Below are 20,836 nucleotides of genomic sequence, written 5' to 3' on the forward strand. Positions count from 1 at the left end.
TATTCTTCCATCTTTTTGATAAGCTCCAATTTAAATTCTTCAAGTGCTTGTGGACAATTTCCATTGTTTTTGGAAGGTTTGGATATATTTATTTGAAGTTCCTATGCTGCTATTTCCTCTGTAGTCTAGATTTTTCCTCCATAAAAATTATCCAGGGTCAAATTCTTCTTGTTGTTCTTGGTGTTGGGAAGTTGATTTTTTTTGCCTTCACTATGCTAGTTTTTCCTTCCCTTTCCAATCAGAAGTCTGAGTGAGGAGGGCAGGCTCTCTCTGTGTATGGAGTTAAGTAGCACAGTCTTTGCCTGAGGCTACCTCTTGAGACTCTGCAGCTTCTACTGTTTTCAGCCCTTCTCTACTCTTATCTTTGTGCCCAATGTCTGAGCTCTTCCACCTGTTGAGGTCTCAAGTCTAGCTGCTCTCAGAGGTAGGCCTTTGGTGGTCTTACTCAGCTTCCAAAGACCTGTAGGTGCCCCTGGCTCACTCACTGATTCTAGCATGCTGTAATAGTTGGATATGATAGGGGAATGAACAAGAAGAAAAAATTAAAAAAACCAGATTTATTGTTTGGGAAAGTGAGGAAGGAAAGGGGGTTTGGAGAATTATTACAATCAATCTTAAACTCTAATTTCTATAAATCTATCTTAAACTATCTTATCTAAACTAAAACAATAAGTTTCCCCAATAACCAAATCTCACAAGTGGAGTTCAATCAAATGGGCCAGGATCATCAGATAAAAACTGTCCAAACAGGTCAAGTGGAGAAGTGGGTCCACAATCCTCTGTTCAAGCTGCCAGGAGCCAGTTCAAGAGATTCCTTTCTTCAGCTGGTATCACCAAAAAGCCAGAAACCTGTTTTCAAACCCCCAACTCCAGTTCCTTTAGGAGAGAAATGCCAAGACTCTTGGGACCTTAGAATCTTTGCCCAGATCCCAACCTTTAGGCTCTCATGTGACTCTCTGTCACATGCTCCTGTCAATCACTATGTGTTACAGTCTTTTGCAAACATCATCTCCCTATCACATTCCCTGCCTTTTGCACAAAACAAAAATCATGTTTCGATTTTTGTATTTGTGCACAGTCTAAAATACTTAACAATTACCTAAACTAAGAAATCTACCCAAAATAACAACCATCACTCAACTATCTTACTCTAACTAATACTAACCTATTCTAGGAAATTTAATAAGGGAAATGGAAAAGGGAAAGGAATTACATAAAGAACAAGTACAAAAGTCAAACAGAAACAAAAGCAAAACAGCAAATAACATCAAAGGAAAGATGAACATAACTTCCATGCAAACATCAAACTCAAAATATTCTCATCAGCTAAAACAGAAAATTGTACTACTATTGCAGTACATTCATATTAAATTTAGAGAAAAATTTTTGAAAATAATTTTTATTTACACTAAAAATCAAACCAAACTCACTTATGTAAATACATGTAACAATAAACATAAAGTGATTTATGTACATAATTTACATGTATATAGTACATACAGACAATACACATTTATGCTATATGTATGCACATATATACACATATATGCAATTCATATTTATACATGCTTTAACATATATACATACAGTATAATTCAATTAATTTACAATCCTATTATACATCTTATTTATATATTTTATGTATTTATTTATAATTTTTTTTGATATGTGATGTCATATGTTGTTTGTGTTCTGTAATCTATGATATAGTGCAAGTCTGTATCTAATTTTCTAATCTTATTTTCCTTATTCCTACCCAATTAATCCCTATCTTTAAACTTTTTCTATCTAACTAGATTTCTATACTTAAACTAAATCTAAGTATGTAATTGTATTTTGTTAATAACTAACTTATCTATAGCTAATTATAACAGTATCCTAACTATACATTGTTTCACTCATTTAACTAGTGATTAAATGTAACCTAACCATGTTTATGTTTTGTTATGTTGTTACTTTTGCTATGTCATGTTGTTTTGCTATTTTAATGTTAGTGTTACTGTTATATTGTTTTTATGGTACTATTGTATGCTCTCCTCTTTCTTGAATACTCTTCTGCAATTTCATAATAGTAAATATATTTGTGTTTGTATGTGAATAAATGTTCTGTTATTTTGTACTATAAAACATTATCCCCAAAGTATCAATTCATTAGTCTATTCATCCTGTAATCTTGTTTATTGTAAATTTCTCAAAGTCTTTTAAATTTATAAATTTTCAGTCTTTCAACATTGTCTATTAAGTCCTGAAGTCTCCTTTTCATCTTCATTGTCCTCTTATATCCTCTCCTTATTGATCTTTTTGACTGCAGACTCAATCTGACTGATGATTTTAACTTTCTACAATCTCTTCTTCATTTACTTCATCCATAAAATCATAAATAAATTAGATGAATATATAATAGTATACCTGTCAGATCTGTGGAAAAGGAAGGAATTTAAGACCAAGAAAGAGATAGAGAATATTGCAAAATGTAAAATGAATGACTTCGATTATATCAAATTAAAGATTTTTTGTACAAACAAAGCCAATGAAACCAAAATTAGGAAGAAAGCATCAAAGTGGGAAAACATTTTTATAACAAAACTCTCTGACAAAGATTTAATTTCCCAAATAAATAAAACTAAGTCAAATTTACAAAAAAAGCAAACCATTCTCTAATTGACAAATGGTCAAGCTATATGAATAGGCAGTTTTCACATGATGAAATCAAAACTATCAATAAGCACATGAAAAACTGTTCTAAATCCCTCCTGATTAGAGAAATGCAAATTAAAGCAAACCTGAGGTACCACCTTACAATTAGCAGACTGGCCAATATGGCAGCAAAAGAAAGTGATAAATGTTGGAAGGGATGTGGCAAAATTGGAACACTAATACACTGCTGGTAGAGTTGTGCATTGGTCCAACCATTCCGGAGGGACTTTGGAATTATGTCCAAGGGGTTTTAAAATAATACTTGCCCTTTCACCCAGTCATACTTCTGTTGGGTTTGTACCCTAAAGAGATAATAAGAGAAAATAATTGTACAAAAGTATTTATAGTTGTGCTCTTTGTGGTGGCAAAAAAAAAATGGGAAAATGAGGAGGAGGTGTCCATTGATAGGGGAATGGCTGAATACATTGTGGTATCTGATAGGGTTGGAATATCTTGTGCTGAAAGGAATAATGACTTGGAGAAATTCCATGTGAGTTATAATGATGTTAGTGAGTTATTTGATGCATAGCAAAATGAGATTAACCAAGAGAACATTGTACCCAGAGACTGATACATTATGGCATAGTAGAATGTAATAGACTTTTCTACCAGCAGCAATGCAATGACTCAGGATAATTCAGAGTAATTTATGAGAAAGAATACTGTCCACATCCAGAGAAAGAACTGTGGGAACAGAAATGCAGAAGAACAACATATGATGGAATATGATTAGGGTTTTGATGTTAAAAAAATCACTTTACTGAAAATATGAATAACATGGAAATAGGTTTTGAACAATGATACATGTATAACCCAGTAGATCTGCTTGTCAGCTTTGGGATGGGGGGAGGGAAGAGCAGAGGCTGGGACATAGAATCATGAATCATGGAACCATGAGAAAATATTCTAAATTTAAATAGGCAGGAAAAAACAGAAAAGAAAATGAAATTCAATGTGTTCATACTCATGGAGGGGATGGCTAGGGCCCTAGGGAAGAAGGTCCTGGACTTAAAACTTCTGGAGGCCCCAAAAGTATTAGCTAGAAAGGGCAAGTCCAGGCCACCTGGCACTGGGTAAAGCAGAAGATGGGATCCTTGAGGGAATCATCAGTTCTAGAAGTCTAGAATCTATATTTGGCTTGCATCTGCCAGTGGCTGAACTTGTTCTCTGACCAAGTATTCTTTAGCTCCAATTCTCACTCCTTAGTCAGGGGAATCATATAATGTGGTTTGGTGTTTTTTCCTCTGCTGGCCTGTTGACTATTGACCTTTCTTCTTGCTGAATAACTTCATGGTTTTTTCTTCTCTCAAGGACTTGGTCATCCACTGCTGGCCCCCATTGAGCTGGTCATCCCCTTTGATCTCTACAAATTTTATCTCCTCTCTTCCTTGGTTGGTTCTTCTTTCCCTGAAGCCCCTTGAATGCTTAGTCATCCACGAAAGAGGTGTCTGGAGTAATCTCTTGGAGAAAGCTAAGGCTGGATCAGATTCAGGGTAGTAGCCACTACTACAATAATTATGATAGTAAATGCCACTGGTATTAGCATCACCATATGTAGGGAACTGATAATAAGGATGACTGTTGTCGTCCTCCCCAGGCTTAGGCACCCAAGGAGTCCCACTTGATCCAGTCACCTTCTTGAATTCAAGGGGAACATTGGCTGCATTTTCCTAGAAGGTGGGATATGGCTCTATGCCAGGGGTGGGATTGCTCTTCAGAGGCAACAGGGACAGGGTAAGGGTATGGTTCAGTTCCAGGAGGCTCAACCTCATCTGGATGGAAGAAGTTCTCAGGGGCTACTTCTTCATCACTGTCATCCTCCTCTTGTGTGAAGTGCTTTGTCACCTGTAGAGCAGCACTCTTGGCAGCTGCTTTGATGACTGAGGGAGATGGAGGTAGTAGTGGTTGCACCAGTAACAGGGGGTAGAAAAGGAAATAAAAGAAGCATATTTGGTCTTGGGGACTGATTTGGAGAGCTTGGTGTAAGCAGAGACATCTGTGGGTTTTCAAGAGAAAGTATAGGGCCAGAGAAATAGGTTAGTCTCTTTTGTAGTAAGGTTTTTGGGTTGGGCAAGAAAAGCTGATAAACCTGTTCCTTCACCAGATCGCTGAAGAAAAGTTTTCTTCTTTGTAGATTCATCTTCCTCTGAATCTGAATCCCCCTGATGCAGCTCCGGCACCTCAATCAGCACGAACTGTGTTGCCATCTTCTTAGACTTGGGGAGGGCCAGAGGGGGCTGGCACCACCGATAGCAGGGGCCAAGCTGAGGCCTGTGGCTGGTGGCAGGGGCAGCCCCAGCCCCAGCCCCTTGCCTACCCCCTGCAGCTTCAGCCAGACTTTTCCAAAAGACTGTCCAGTTTTATAGTTTCCTTCTTTGCTTATCTTTCTTTTACATAGGCTGGTATGTGACACAGTGAATAGAGCACTAGACCTAGAGCTACAAGACAAATCTGACTTCAGACAGCTGATTCATTTATGACCTTTGGCAAGTCTCTTAACCTCTGACTCAATTATCTCAAATTTAAAAAGGGGGAAATGGCATCAATTTGCTGGGCTTGTTATGAGGATAAAATGAGATAATGTTTGTAAAATAGTTTACATGTCTTAAAATACTATGTATATACTATTTATTGTATTCATTCAATTCTGTGATTGGAATATTAAGACCTCCCATGTTTTCATAACTTGTTTTCACTATATCAAATGTTACCACAATTTTTCTAATGAACAATACTAAAAAACTGAGTCTTCTCCCCAACCGAAAGTTAAACCACTATCTTATTATCATTGTATCTTCCTTAGCATTGAAAATAATACTTATGGACATTTATTTTTTAAAAAACAACATGTATTAAGCAGCTTCTGTGTATATTGTAATGTCTTTATGGTTCCTGAATCAAAATTGTTAGATTTCTTACTTTTAAAAAAATTTTTGAACCCTTGCTTTCCATCTTAGAATCAGTACTATGTATTGGTTCCAAGGCAGAAGAATGCTAAAGGCTAAGCAATGGGGTGCCCAAGGTCACACAGTTAGGAAGTGTCTGAGGCCAAAGTTGAACACAGGACCTCCCATCTCTAGGCCTGACTCTCAATCCACTGAGCTACCCAGGTGACTCAACTTCTTATTTTTTATTAATTTAATTTTTTTATTTTCCATGTTATTCATTCTTGTAAATGAACAATTCTATAAAACCAAAACCCCAAAATATATATCCAAATAAACAAATAATAAATCATATGTTTTCATCTGCATTTCTACTTCAACAGTTCTTTCTCTCAATGTGGATAGCATTATTTTTCATTAGTCCCTCAGAATTGTCCTGGATCATTGTATTGCTATTAGTAGCAAAGGTCATCACATTTGATAGTTCCATTACATTGTAAGTACTGTGTTTAATGTTCTCCTGGTTCTGCTTCTTTCAATCTACATTAGTTCACATAGGTCATTCTGGCTCTTTCTGAAATCATCTTGTTCATCATTCCTTAGAGCACAATAGTATTTCATCACAATCATATACCACATTTTGTTCAGTCATTCCCCAATTGAAGGACATCCTTTTTTTCCCAATTCTTTGTCACAACAAAAAGAGAAGCTACAAAAATTTTTGTACAAACAGGTTCTTTCCTATTTTTTTATTTCTTTAGGATACAGTAGTAGTGGTATTTGCTGGATCAAAATGTATGCATTTTTAATAGCATTTTGGGCATAATTCCAAATTGCCCTAAAGAATGTTTGGGCCAGTTTACAACTCTACCAGCAATGTATTAGTCTCCGAGTTTTTCCACATTCCCCCAATAGTGATCATTTTCCTTTCCTGTGATATTGGACAATCTGAGAGGTGTGTTTTGCATTTATTTAATTAAGAGGGATTTAGAACATTTTTTCATATGATTAATGATAGTTTTTTTTTCTTCATCTAAAAACTGCCTATTCTTATCCTTTGGCTACTTTTCAATTGGGGAATGACTTGGATTCTTACAATTTTGACTTATTTATTTATGTATTTGAGAAATGAGACCTTTATCTGAGAAATTTGTTATAAAAACTTTTCCCAGTTTGTTGTTTCCCTTCTAATCTTGGTTGCAGTAGTTTTGTTTATACAAAACCTTTTTAATATAATATAATCAAAGTTATTTATTTTACATCTTGTAATGTTCCCAATCTCTTTAGTCAGAAATTTCTCCCTTCTCCATAGATCTGACAGGAAAACTATTCTATGTTGCCCTAATTTACTTGTAATATCATTCTTTATGTTGAAATCATATGCCCATTTTAACCTTATCTTCATATAAGGTGTGAGATATTGCTTGAAACCCAATTAGTGCCATCCTGTTTTCCAATTTTGTCAGCAGTTATTTTTTTTAAATAGTGAGTTCTTATTCCCAGAGCTTAAGTCTTTGGACTTATCAAATATTAGATTGTTGAGGTCACACCCTTCTATTTTGTAGCTAGTACCAGATTGTTTTGATGATTGCAACTTCATAGAACAGTTGAAGATCTAATGCTTATGGGCCACCATCTTTCAAATTTTTTTTCAATAGTTCCCTTGATACTCTTGAACTTTTTTCTTCAAAATGAATGTTATTCCTATATTTCTAGCTCTATAAAATAATTTTTATTAGTTTTATAGGTATAGCATTGAATAAGTAAATTAATTTAGGTAGGATTGGTACATTTATTATATTAGCTCAGCCTACTCATGAGTAATTAATAATTTCCCCATTGTTTAAATCTAGTTTTCTTTTTGTGAAAAGTATTTTGTAGTCGTGGTCATATAATTCCAGAGTTTGTTTCAGCAGATAAGTTCCCAAATATTTTATATTATCTCAAGTGATTTTAAATTAAAATTAAAATTTATGTCTTACTGCTGAGTTTTGTTAGAAATATTTAGAAATGCTGATGATTTGTGTGGATTTATTTTGTATCCTACAACTTTGTTAAAGCTATTAATTATTTCCACTAACTTTTTAGTTGATTTTCTAGGATTCTCTATCATATCATATAGACCATCATATCATCTGCAAAGAGTGATAGTTCAATTTCCTCATTGCCTATAATCCCTTCAATTTCTTTTTCTTCTCTAATTGCTACCACTAGCATTTCTAGTACAATATTAAATAACTGGTGATAATAGGCATTGTTGCTTTACTTCTAATCATATTGGGAAGATTTCTAATTTATCTTCATTGGAGATGATATTTGCTGATTGTTTTAAGTAATTACTCTTTATTATTTTGAAGAAAGGATCTAAAGCCTAGATATCATATGAATTTCAAGAAACTATTAAGGAAAAAAACACCTTGATGTCTTAGGAGCAGTGGGTAAAATAGAAATGGAAAACTTATATACTGATTACCTATTGAAAGAGATCCCAAAATGAAAACTCCTAGGAATATTATTGCCAAATTTCAGATATTCTAGGTCAAGGATAAAATATTACCAATACCCCTAAAGAGACCTTTTTATGAAGTCACAATCAGCAAATTACAAGATTTAAAAGATTTCATGTTAAAGGAGTAGAGTGATTGAAATACAATATTTTGGAAGACAAAGAAGCTGAGATTTTAATCAGCCATGCAGGACTCGTGATGTCCTGATTAAAAAACAAATCAGAGTTAAATAGATAATTTGACAAATGTAAAACTTCTGATAATCAAGAAAAGATAAAGATGAAAGATGAAGTTTGAAGAAATAATTCTAAGAGATTCAATAAAGTTAATCTGTTTTTACTCTTATATGAAAAGATGATTCATGTAACTTCTAAGAACTGGATTAGGATAGTTAGAAGTCTTTGAAGACTGAGGCCACAAAAGTGAGGTGATAATGTTGAGATTATCTGAAAAAAAAGAGAGAGAAAAGGGTGATAAAGAGAAAAATCACCAAAAGAAAAGTATGGAATATAATTGGAAAAACTTCATTTAAAAGAATCATTAACAGAAAATTAAAGGGTAGTGGGTAATAAAAGAACTTTATTTTTATTAAAATTGACTAAAAGAGAAAATAATATTTCCTTATACTGAGTTTGCTCTAGAGGGAATTAGGGGGAATTAGAAAACCTCTGACAAAGGTCTAATTACTCAAATTTATGCAAAGCTAAATCAATTGTACAAAAAAATCAAGCCATTCTCCAATTGATAAATGAGCATGGGACAAATGTACTTCGTTATGTTTTTTTTTTCTAAATCAGTAAAAAAAATTTTTTTGAAGTTCAATGGGGATGGCACTAAATAGATAAATGAATTTGGGTAGGATGGTCATTTTTATTATATTGGTTCATCCTACCCATGAGCAGTGAGCAGGTGAGGTCCCCCTTTTCATCCTTGATGCTGTTAATTTGCCTTTCTTCTTTACTTTTTTTTAATTAGATTGACCAGTACTTTGTCTATTTTGTCTGTTTTTTCAAAGTACCAGCTTCTTGTCTTATTTATTAAATCAATAGTTCTATCACTTTTGATTTTATTAATTTCTCCCTTAATTTTTAGGATCTCTAGTTTGGTTTTCTTCTGGAGGTTTTTAATTTGTTTGCTCTCAAATTTTTTGATTTGCATTTCCAATTCATTGATCTTTGCCCTCCCTAATTTGTTAATATATGCACTCATGGATATGAATTTTCCTCTAAGTACTGCTTTGGCTATATCCCATAAGTTTTGAAAGGATGTCTCACCATTGTCATTTTCCTCAATTAAATTATTAATTGTTTCTATGATTTCTTCTCTAACTAACTGATTTTGGAGTAGCATATTATTTAATTTCCAAATAATTTTTTATTTGGCTTTTCATGTATCCTTACTGATCAATATTTTTATTGCTTGATGATCTGAAAAGTCTGCATTTATTATTTCTGCTTTTCTGCATTTTAGTGCCATGTTTCTGTGACCTAGTGTATGCTCTATTTTTGTGAATGTGCCATGTGGTGCTGAGAAGAAGGTGTATTCCTTTTTGTCCATATGTATTTATCTCCATATGTCTATTAAGTTTAATTTTTCTAAGATTTCATTCACCTCTTTTACCTCTTTCTTATTTATTTTTTGGTTTGATTTATCTAAATTTGATAGTGATTGGTTCAAGTCTCCCACTAATATGGTTTTACTGTCTATTTCCTCCTTCAATTCTCCTAGTTTCTCCATTAGAAATTTTGGTGCTATACTATTTGGTGCATACATGTTGATTAGTGATATTTCCTCATTGTCTATACTCCCTTTTAACATAATATATTTACCTTCCCTATCCCTTTTGATCAGGTCTATTTTTTGCTTTGGCTTTGTCATATATCATGATTGCAACTCCTGCCTTCTTTCTGTCAGTTGAGGCCCAAAAGGTCTTACTCCATCCTTTAATTCTAATCTTGTGAGTATCAACCCCCTCATATGTGTTTCTTGAAGACAACATATGGTACAGTTTGGGGCTCTAATCCAATCTGCTATTTGTCTATATTTTATGGGTGAGTTCATCCCATTCACATTCAAAGTAATGATTGTCACTTGTGGATTCCCTGGCATTTTGATATCTTCCCCTAGTTCTGACCTTTCTTCTTTAGCTATATCCTTTTGAATCAGTGATTTACTTTAGGTCAGTCCCCCTAGTACCATCCCTTGATATGATTACCTTTCTAGCCCCTCCATTTTTATACTCCCTTCTCCTCCCCCCTCTCCTTCCTTCCCTTTTTATACTCCCTCCCCCCCTCCTTAATTTCCCTTTCTTTCTTACCCTATTGGATAAGATAGAATTCAAGATCCCACTGGATCTAGATGTTTTTCCCTCTCAGAGTTGATTTCACTGAGAGTAAGGTTTAAGTAATTCCACTTCACGTTCTCTTCCTCTCCTTCTCATATGAGAGTTCTTCCCCTCCTTTTCCCATGTGTATCTTTGAATGGGAAAGATTATTCTATTTAGTCCCCCCCATTTCTTGAAGTAAATCTTAGTATTGTTGACACTTCCACTCCTCCCTTTTTCTTTCTTTGTCCCCACTTTCCCCAAATCTTCTTGATGCCCCAATCTTTCCCTATGCATGATTCTTCTAACTACTCTTATGATGCATACAATTTTTGAGAGTTACACAATACATTTTCCCCACATATTAATATACATAATTTGATGTAAATGTAGTCCTTTTAGAAGAGAGTTTGCCTTAAAGAAAAATATAAGATTTATCTCCTTTTCCCTTTCTTTCATATTTACCTTTTCATGTTTCTCTTGCTTTCTGTGATTGGATATCAAATTTTCCACTAATTTCTGATCTTTTCTTAGTAAATGCTTAGAAATCTTCTATTTTGTTGAATGCCCATACTTTCCCCTGGAAGTATATAGTCAGTTTTGCTGGGTAGTTGATTCTTGGTTGGAGACCCAGCTCTCTTGCCTTTCTAAATATCGTGTTCCATGCTTTGCGGTCTCTTAGTGTGTTAGCCACTAAGTCATGTGTGATCCTTATGGGAGCCCCCCTATATCTGAAGCTCTTCTTCTTGGCTTCTTGTAGGATTTTCTCCTTTTCTTGGAAGCTCTTGATTTTGGCAATTTCATTCCTTCGGGTTGTCTTTTGGAGATTTAGTATAGAGGGTGTTCTATGAACCCTTTCTATTTCTATTTTGCCCCCTTGCTCCAGAACATGGGGGCAATTTTCTTCTATAATCTCCTGTAGTATAGCATCAAGGTTTTTGTTTATCTCTGGCTTTTCAGGTAGGCCAATAATTCTCATGTTGTCTCTTCTTCCTCTGTTTTCCTGGTCTGTGACTTTTTCAGTGAGATATTTTATGTTTTCTTCTAATTCATTAATTTTTTGGCTTGGCTTTATTAATTCTTCCTGTTTTGCAAGCTCACTGTCTTCCTGTTGCTTAATTCTGGTCGTTAGGGACTGGTTTTGCTTTTCAGCTTTGTCTGCCCTTCTATTAGCTGCTTCCAGCTCTTTCTCCAATTGTGAAGTCTTGTCTATCAGACTGCTGATCTCTTTCTCCCATTTTTTCTTTCCAGAAGGTTTCCATCTATTGGGTAAGCTCCAATTTGAGTTCTTCCAGAGCTTGTGGATAATTTCCTTTTTGGGAGGCATGTTTTGATTTTGTTTGGATTTCATCCTCTTTCTCTTCTTTTCCTTGGGTACTCCCGCCATAGATGTTTTCAATAGTCACCCTTTTTCCTTTCTTCCTGGCAGCTTGATTTTGGGCCGGGTGAGCCATCCCTTTGGTGGTTTTATTCCCCTTTCCTTTTTGGTCTGGGGTCTGGGTGATATGGGTGGGTTTTCTGTGAATTTAGGTTGCCTCAGACTAGTTCTTCCTAGACTCCAAGCTTTCTTAGAGCACAGGCCTCTGTGCTCTGTGAAACTGCCCCTGTGTTAAGTGCAGCTGCCCCTGTGCTTAGTGCGGCCACCCCTGTGCTCAGCACAGCCTCTCCTGTGTTTAGCGCAGCCACCCCTGTGCTCAGCAGAGGATTCTCCTGTGAAACTGCCCTGAGAGGTCATTTCCTAGCAGTCTTTAGATTCCAAGAACCCTGGTGTTTCCCCCCAGACAGAGATGTTCCTCACTCACTCGCTGTCCCAGTGAGCACTCTGATACTTTACTCTGGTTTGGTGGGGGATGTAGGGGGAGGAAGGGTGACTCAGTTCAAATTTTTGTGCAAGCTTTTCCTCCTTCTTATAGTGTGGAAATGTTCAAACCCTATATGTCTTCATTTCTGTGGGGTACTGGAGAGTCCCTCTGTTCTTCTAAAGGTGATTTTTATGCTCTTTTGAGGTATTCTATTTTGTTCAGTGCCAGGGAGAGGAGGCGATTCGCATCTAGATTGCAGCCATGTTAACCCGGAAGTCCTAATTTCTTGAATTTAAAAGGGGTCTTGGAGGTCCTCTTACCATAGAGATGTGTAGGGATTAACCAGCCCACAGTCACAAGAAGTAGGAACTGGGGAACCCTCTGCTGAGTCAGTGTCAGTTGCAGTCTTTCAGTTGCTGACAGTTAGGGCTGGCAGTTGTGGGGAAGTTGGCTGCTTGTCATGAGTTGGTCATTGGGGTTGATTGATGGTAGTGTGAGTTGGCATTTAGTTGCTGGCATATAAAGACAGGCCTGAGCTTAAGAGGGCTTTTGGCTTTAGCTTTCAAAGTGCTTTTTGCCTCTGTGATCTCTAAAGAGCACGAGATCTGTCTCTTAGGCAAGGATCTGCTGTCAGTTGGCTACTGAGAGTTTGGGCTGCTATAGAAAACTGATTGAAGGAGTGAATATTGGTTATCCATTATTTTAGGGAGTTTGGTAGTTAGTGAATCAATTTTAGATTATGTAGGTTAGATAGGCCTACTGTTTTGTCAGGCAAAAAGAAGCTGTCCTCAGAAGACAATTAGAAGTAGTTATTAGGAATTTTAGGTATCTTTATACAGTATAAGATTAGTAATCTCTCCTCTTTTCTATATTTCTCTCCTTTGCTATATTATTTTACTATATTTTAATTAAACTAAATTGTTAATTATTAAAAGCTGCTAGATGTTTTCTTTTCTCTGACTTAAAGTGATAAAATTAATTTATAACTACTATATTCTCATTAAAACTTAAATTATTAAAAGCTGCTCTCTATCTGCCATTCTTTCTTAAATTAAATGAAGATTTTTTTTCTATTAAACTGCTCTCCTTACTTTGTCAAACTTTTATTTTAACCCTTAGAGTTACCACCTCACAGTCACTACAAATGGCAAGTTCTTGAGGAGATAAAGGAAAATAGATATCTCAATAAACTATTCAGAGAGTTGTGAATTGGTCCAGTCATTCTTGAGAAAAGCTTTGAACTACTGTAAGCTATAAATGCACAGTCATAAAACTACGTATCCTTAAAGCCAACAATACCACTACTAGGTGAATACCTCGATGAGACTAAGGAAAAATATTTCTGCAACTCCTTTTTGTTGAATCAAATAATTGAAGGGATAATAATCAAATAGTTAATGGATAAACAAGTTTTATTATATGATTGTGATGGAGTGTTATTGTGCTCTATAAAATGACTAAGGAGATGGTTACAGAAAATACATAGCAAGATGTAGATAAGTTGATGCAATGAGAAGAAAGGAAATGGGAAAGTTTTAACAGCAATGTGATGATGATAAACTGTGAAAGACTTGGCTATTCTGATCAACATAATGATCCAAATGATTTCAAATGAAAATATGCTATTCACTAAAATAGATGAAATTTGAATATAAATTGAAGTTAAATCATCTCACTTTTTAAAAACTTTTTTGTGATATACCTCTTCACATCTATCATATTGGCTTACATGATCCAAAAGGAAAACAACAAATTTGATGTGGGAAAATTAGAACACTTTTGGTGGAACTGTGAACTGATATAACCATTATGGAGAGCAATATGGAATCAGGCTAAAAGTTCATAGAGCCATGCATACTCTGGCCCAGAATTATCACTATTGGGTTGGTATCACAAAGAGATAGAGGCAACAGAAAAGGACCTACTTGTACCAAAATATTTTTAGCAGATTTGTTCATAGTACTAAATAATTTTATAGTGATAAAGAATCCCTATTATTTGGGGAATGGATGAACAAGCTGTAGTATGTGGTTGTAATGGAATACTGTTGTGCACTAAGAAACATTAAGTGGAATTAGTTTAGAAAAACCTGGTAAGACATATGAACAGATGCAAAGTGAAATGAGGAATAGGAGAACAAGGTATACAGTAGCAGAAATATTAAATGATGATCAACTGTAAAGGACTAAACCATTATCAGCAAAGTAAATTTCCAAGATAACCACTTGTGGACCCATAATGAAAATGCTATCCATAGCCAAAAAAGGAACTGCTGCAGTCTGAGGCAGATCAAAGCAAGTCATTTTCCATTTATTTCTTTTATGATATTTTTATTGTATGTGCAATGTGTCTTCTATCATGAAATGAGCAATATTGAAATGTGTATTGCATGGAAGTACTGCTATAACCTAATTTAGATGATTTACCATATTGGAGAGGTAGGGAAAAGGGAGAGAAGAGGAAAACCTGAATCCTAAAAATGTCAAAGAACAATAGTAAAAAAAAGTTTATATATGAAACTGAAAAAAAAATTGAAAAGGAAAAGATAACATTTTAAATAAAAGAAAGTAGGGTTAAAAGAAAATAAATATTCATGAAATATATTAATTAAATTTTCTTCCAAAAGATCACAATTTAAGCACTATTATAAAAAGAGTAATAGATTGAGGGGGAAATATTGAGGAATAATCTTTCCTATAATAATATGGGGAAGGTAAAACTTTCTTTCCATTAAGCTAATTCAGATTAATTCCCCTGAAAGACAGGGGATAGTTCATTACTTTATTGGTAATCTGAAGTCCTTGAATAACTGTGAAGGTGTCTTTATTCTATCCCTTCATATGAAGGAGATAGTTCTTCTGTATAACTACATCTACTTAATGATATCTGCATAAGACAAAATCACTAATGTTAAAGTGAATCTTAATGTAAATATAGAAAAAATAGATATTATCTCTAAGACTTGAGTGGAAACATTTGGTTTCATCACCTTGAAGATATTCATGGGAAGATAAAATTTTGGCTGATAAATTGGGCAACCCTAAGTGGATGGAAGTACAGTTTGAGTTTCAGTTTTACCTTTCACCTTGTGGTAGGCTATATGCAAGCAACAGATGATCCCTGGCAAACCTTGCAATAATAAAACTTCAAATATGATGGCAACTGATTATGTTATTAGAAGAGTAATCTTGATGATAGTGATACTTATGATTCTGGGGCTATTTGCATTAATCATTGCTATGTTATATTTTATAATATGTGGTCACCTGCTATTGATTTTGACTCAACTGCATGGATTATGCTTCTGAAAAGAAAATGCTTTTGTTACTTATATTAAATTTCTCTCTAGTTATTGTGTATGTTAAAATCCTCTAAAGATTGGAGTTATTTTGAGAGAATTTCAGTGGTGAAAATCCATTTGAAGGAATTTTTAAAACTTTTCACCAAGGCTTTGATATGGTAGAAAGAGAAATTATTTTTACAGAGTTCAAGGTAGCTTTCTTCATAAGGAGATGAGGAAGTTGTCTTCAGAATTTGTTTAATTCAGAGTATAACAGATATAAAAATCCTAGATGGAATAGGCCCTTAAGAAATACCCTGGAATTCCCATTTTCCTATTGGATGAATTTCCAACCTAGCATTGTTGTTGCATCTTGTTTTGGTTTTTATTTTGTATTAATTAAAAAAAAACCCTTCCCTTCAATCTTAGAATCAATACTGTATATTTGTTCAAAGGTAGAAGAGCAGTAAAAGCTAAGCAATGGGGGTTGTGACTTGTCCAGGGTCACAGTACTAGGAAATGTCTGAGTCCAGAAATAAACCTAGTACCTCCTGTCTCTGTGTCTAGCTCTCAATCCACTGAGTCACCTCATTGCCCCTTGGCATTGCTATTAACATGGGGAATGTAGAATCAGAGTGGAATTGTGTTTTAGTCAGCAATAATAAATCATCTCCTTTGAAATCTTATTGCAATTATTGATTTGTTGTGTTTGCTTTAATTTGTGTTTTATTGTGTTCCAAACCAATTTCTAAATCATTAAACTGGCCTGAGTTAGGCCTTGACCAGATTAAAAGGAAACTGTTATGTATTAAAGTAACTAAATAATGACACAAACACACATAATTGCTAAATTAAAAGATATTTACATTTATGAGAAAACTGAAAAAAAAATGCAAAAATACATCCTGGCACAGTTATGATTGGTCATTTAATGTTTTTCTTTCAAAGAAACTGTAGTAATGAACAGACTTTGAACAATAAAATTTGGAAGACTTTTGGTATCATTTCAATAGCACTATTAAATATTTTATTTTTTAGCAAACTTAAGTATATTTTTAAAAATCAGCCATATTCTGGGATAAAAAGAAATACATATGTAAAAGTGAAGAAATATAACTTTTATGTTTTATACAAAGAAAAATTATTGAACAAAAGATTGTCCCAAGTAATTCCTACACTGCTGTGAAGAGGTCCTCTTTCTTTCACATATATTTGCTCTTATTTTTCAGGCATGAGTTTTCTTTTAAAAATTATTTATGTGAGGAAAAAATCTTTCTGATTGTATCCTTAAAAGCGTGTTTCACTTGCTGGTTTCTTAGGGTATATATGAAAGGATTCAGCATGGGAGCAACAGAAGTATTGAGCACAGCAACCCCTTTAGTCATAGCCACCCCTTCTTTTGGTGAAGGTTTGACATACATGAAAATGCAGCTTCCATAAGAGATAGAGACAACAATCATGTGGGAGGAACAAGTGGAGAAAGCCTTTTTCCTTTGCTGGGCAGAGGGGATTTTCAGAATAGTTCTGAGGATATAAGCATAAGACAAAATAACTAATGCCAAAGTGACCAAGAGTGTGAACACAGCTAACCAAAAACTCATAATCTCTAAGACTGTGGTGTCTGTACAAGAGAGTGACAAAATTGGAGAAGTATCACATGTAAAGTGCTCAATGACATTGGAGTCACAAAATTCCAGCTGAAGGCCCATGATGACTGGTGGAAAGATAATGAGGAAACCTGCCAGCCAAGAGCTGATTACAAGCTGGCTGCAGACTTTGCTGCTCATGATAGTTGTGTAGTGTAGGGGTTTGCAGATGGCCACATAGCGATCATAGGACATAGCTGCCAACAGAAAAAATTCTGTTGCACCAAAGAGGATAAAAAAGAACACTTGGGCCATGCAAGAATTATAAGAAATTGCTTTTTCTTTAGTTATTATACTGACCAGAAATCTAGGAATGCAGACAGTTGTATATGAGATTTCTAAAAAAGAAAAGTTCCTGAGGAAGAAATACATAGGAGTCTTGAGGTGAGAGTTCAACAGGGTTAGGGTGATGATGGTCAAGTTGCCAATTACACTCAATATGTAGGTGAAAAACAAAAAGACAAAAATCAAGATCTGTAGCTCCGGGTCATCAGTCAGTCCCAGGAGAATGAACTCTGTCACTGATGTTTGATTTCTCATAGCTGGTGCTTGACATTTACCAGATCCTCAGGTTAAAAAAAAAAGAAATAATTAAGGGAATAAGTCAAGACACTTCTATTGGGCAACTCTATTATGAGAGTGTCCTAGAGGACCAAGTGAAGGTAAATAGTGCAGGAGATTGATTAAAATATAGTCAATGAAATCCAGAAGAGGATTAAAATGTGACCTTCCTTTGTCTGTCTCATGTCCTAAAGTTCTAACTGAAATCCTACCTTCTATAGAAAGCCCTATCTAAGTGCTCTTGAATCCAAAATTTAGTTATTTCCCATTTATCCTGCACATGGCTTTTTTGTACATAGTTGTTTGCATAGCAGGGGCTCTCTATTGCCTTTTTTCCTATTCCAGGCCCTTAACACAGTTCCTGGCACATAAGAGATATTTGTTGATTGATTGCCATACAAATTGATTCCACGCTCAAATATATTCCATAAAACTTCATTGAATCCTTCATAAATAAAACAATAAAACCATAATAGTACTCTGTAATTATTTCCCATATATGATTCTATTTTTACATCATTGTTTGCATGTGCTTTATTCTTCCTCCTCCGGACCTTAGTCTGTGAGCTCCTTAAAAGCAAGGGCTCTCTTTTGCCTTTTTGGGTATCTCCATATCCTAGTACAGTACCTGGCATATGCTGGGCTCTTAAATCTTTACTGACTGACTGGTTTCTAGAAGGAATTTTAAAATACTGTTCTTAATGCAATCAAATATAAAATTAGCATATTAGGTAGCTATATTACACCATTAGTATATTGAGCTTGCCTTCTTCTATAATTCTCAGGTTTTTTCAATATTCATTTCTTTCATAGCATACAGGTGTTCCCTGTATGTTATTTCTGTGTGTATGTATGTGTTTTTGTGTGTTTTAATCTGAGAATAAATACAATCCTTTTGACATCCCCACTTGCACTTAATATGGTGAATGGACTTCATAAAATTTTCTTTATTTCTACCAAGTTTCATCTTTTTGGATGGCAATCATGGCAGACAATGTAGATATTTTCAAATCTCCATTCTGCCTTGCCTATTCCACCCACTTTTAGGTCTTTTTCAAAGGTTACAGACTTCCGGTTAAGATGGCGGCTTAGAGAAAGCTAAAGCTCAGATCTCCGGAAAACCCTTCCCGACCGATCTCAAAATATAAGCTCCTAAGGCGCCGAAATTCAAAACGATCAACAGCACAGACCCTGGGAACCCTCCTCCTGGACCTGGACCCGGTTCAAAAGGTACTGGCTCCCCTCAAAAGCCAGAACCCGAGATCCCTCGGACCTCAGGGGTAGGAGCGCAGAGTCCAAGGCTCCCGGAAGCCGCAGCCCGGCCGGGCTCAGAGAGCAGAACCCTCAGGGCCTTCTACCCGAGTCCCAGTGAAAGTTACTGCCTGGGGCTTCCGCTGCAGAGAGCTGGTCGAAACAACAGCAACCCTCAGGGCGGGCAAGACAGCCTCACCGGCTGGATCCTGCTATCCAAGTCTCAGTGAAAGTCCTTGCCCTAGAGCTTGGGAAAGCTGCAGCCCATCCCCCCCGCAGGCCGACGAAACAGCCTCACGGCCAGCGATTCTGAAGGCAACTTCCTGAAAGCGAGCCGGGGGGGGGGGGGGGGGGGGGAGAGTGTGGCCTCATGGTCCGACCCTTCCATTCCAGTTCCAGTGAGGCATATTCAGTTTAACCCAGGGAAAGCTCTTAGAACCAACATCTGCCCAGGACTAAAGCCTCGGATCACCAGAGATAAGAAAAGCTAATCCTCCACATTCAGAGATGACAAACTCCACAGAAGCACAGAAGCCCCAAAATACCAAGAAAAATAAGAAGAAAGGGGCGACTTTGGACACATTCTATGGAGCCAAAATACAAAATACAGAGCAGATAGAAGAAGATATACAAGAAAATTCTCCAAAATCTTCCAAAGGAAATAGAAACTCTCCACAAACCCATGAAGAATTTGAATCAGAAATGACCAAAAAGATGGAAGCCCTCTGGGAGGAAAAGTGGGAAATAATGCAAAAGAAATTCATGCATCTACAAAACCAGTTTGACCAAACTGTAAAAGAAAACCAGGCTTTAAAGCAAGAACTAATAAAGCAAAGCCAAAACACCAAGAAATTAGAAGAGAACATAAAATATCTCACCGACAAGGTGATAGATCTGGAAAATAGAGGGAGAAGAGAAAATTTAAGAATAATTGGACTCCCAGAAAGGCCAGAAATAAACACCAAACTGGACATGGTGATACAAGATATAATCAAAGAAAATTGCCCAGAGATTCTAGAACAAGGGGGCAATACAGCCACTGACAGAGCTCACAGAACACCTTCTACACTAAACCCCCAAAAGACAACTCCCAGGAATGTAATTGCCAAATTCCAAAGCCATCAAACAAAAGAAAAAATCCTACAGGAAGCCAGAAAAAGACAATTTAGATATAAAGGAATGCCAATCAGGGTCACACAAGACCTTGCAAGTTCTACTCTGAATGATCGTAAGGCATGGAACATGATCTTCAGAAAGGCAAGAGAGCTGGGTCTCCAACCAAGAATCAGCTACCCAGCAAAACTGACTATATACTTCCAGGGGAAAGTATGGGCATTCAACAAAATAGAAGACTTCCAACTTTTTGCAAAGAAAAGACCAGAGCTCTGTGGAAAGTTTGATACCGAAAATCAAAGAGCAAGGAATACCTGAAAAGGTAAATATTAAGGAAAGGGGAAAAATGTTATCTTCTTCTTTTACTCAAAGGTTACAAATATTTTTTTCTCATTTTTCTAAGACATTGATACAGATGCTGCCTTTAAGAGATAAAAGGTTGTAATCCTATTTCATATAGTACACATTCTTCAAACTGAAAATGATCTGTTCTTCGATATTCCTTGTGTGATGTTGATCAGCTAACTTTGTATATATCTGACTGAGTCCAGTTGGGACTTTCTATCCTGTTCCCAATGCTACAGCGAGAGAATCTCTTGGATCATTTGCTGAAATTCATGTACATTATGACAATTGCATTCCCTTTTGCTAACAGTTCTAGAAAATCTGTCAGGAATGAGGTGAAATGACTTTTTATATAAGCAAATGATGTTGATTATTAGTGATCACCACTTCCTTTTCTAATTCCCTTGTTCAATTATTAAACAAGGG

General features: G+C 35.7%; 1 protein-coding gene and 1 pseudogene across 1 annotated transcript; both read right to left on the reverse strand.

Annotated features, from left to right (window-relative positions):
* Window positions 1–3,817: 3,817 nt before the first annotated feature.
* On the reverse strand, window positions 3,818–10,321 carry LOC100618074 (proline-rich protein PRCC-like; annotated as a pseudogene).
* Window positions 10,322–16,744: 6,423 nt separating this feature from the next.
* On the reverse strand, window positions 16,745–17,680 carry LOC103106805 (olfactory receptor 6C76-like). The gene has a single exon (XM_007502960.2). It carries the CDS (start codon window positions 17,678–17,680, stop codon window positions 16,745–16,747), a length of 936 nt encoding a protein of 311 aa, XP_007503022.2.
* Window positions 17,681–20,836: the final 3,156 nt, after the last annotated feature.

Source organism: Monodelphis domestica, chromosome 5 (assembly GCF_027887165.1).
Source record: "Monodelphis domestica isolate mMonDom1 chromosome 5, mMonDom1.pri, whole genome shotgun sequence".
Classification (NCBI taxonomy): Eukaryota; Metazoa; Chordata; class Mammalia; order Didelphimorphia; family Didelphidae; genus Monodelphis; species Monodelphis domestica.

Coding starts and splice junctions, on each gene's coding strand:
- LOC103106805 (XM_007502960.2), bottom strand. CDS start 17,680: ATGAGAAATCAAACATCAGTGACAGAGTTCATTCTCCTGGGACTGACT.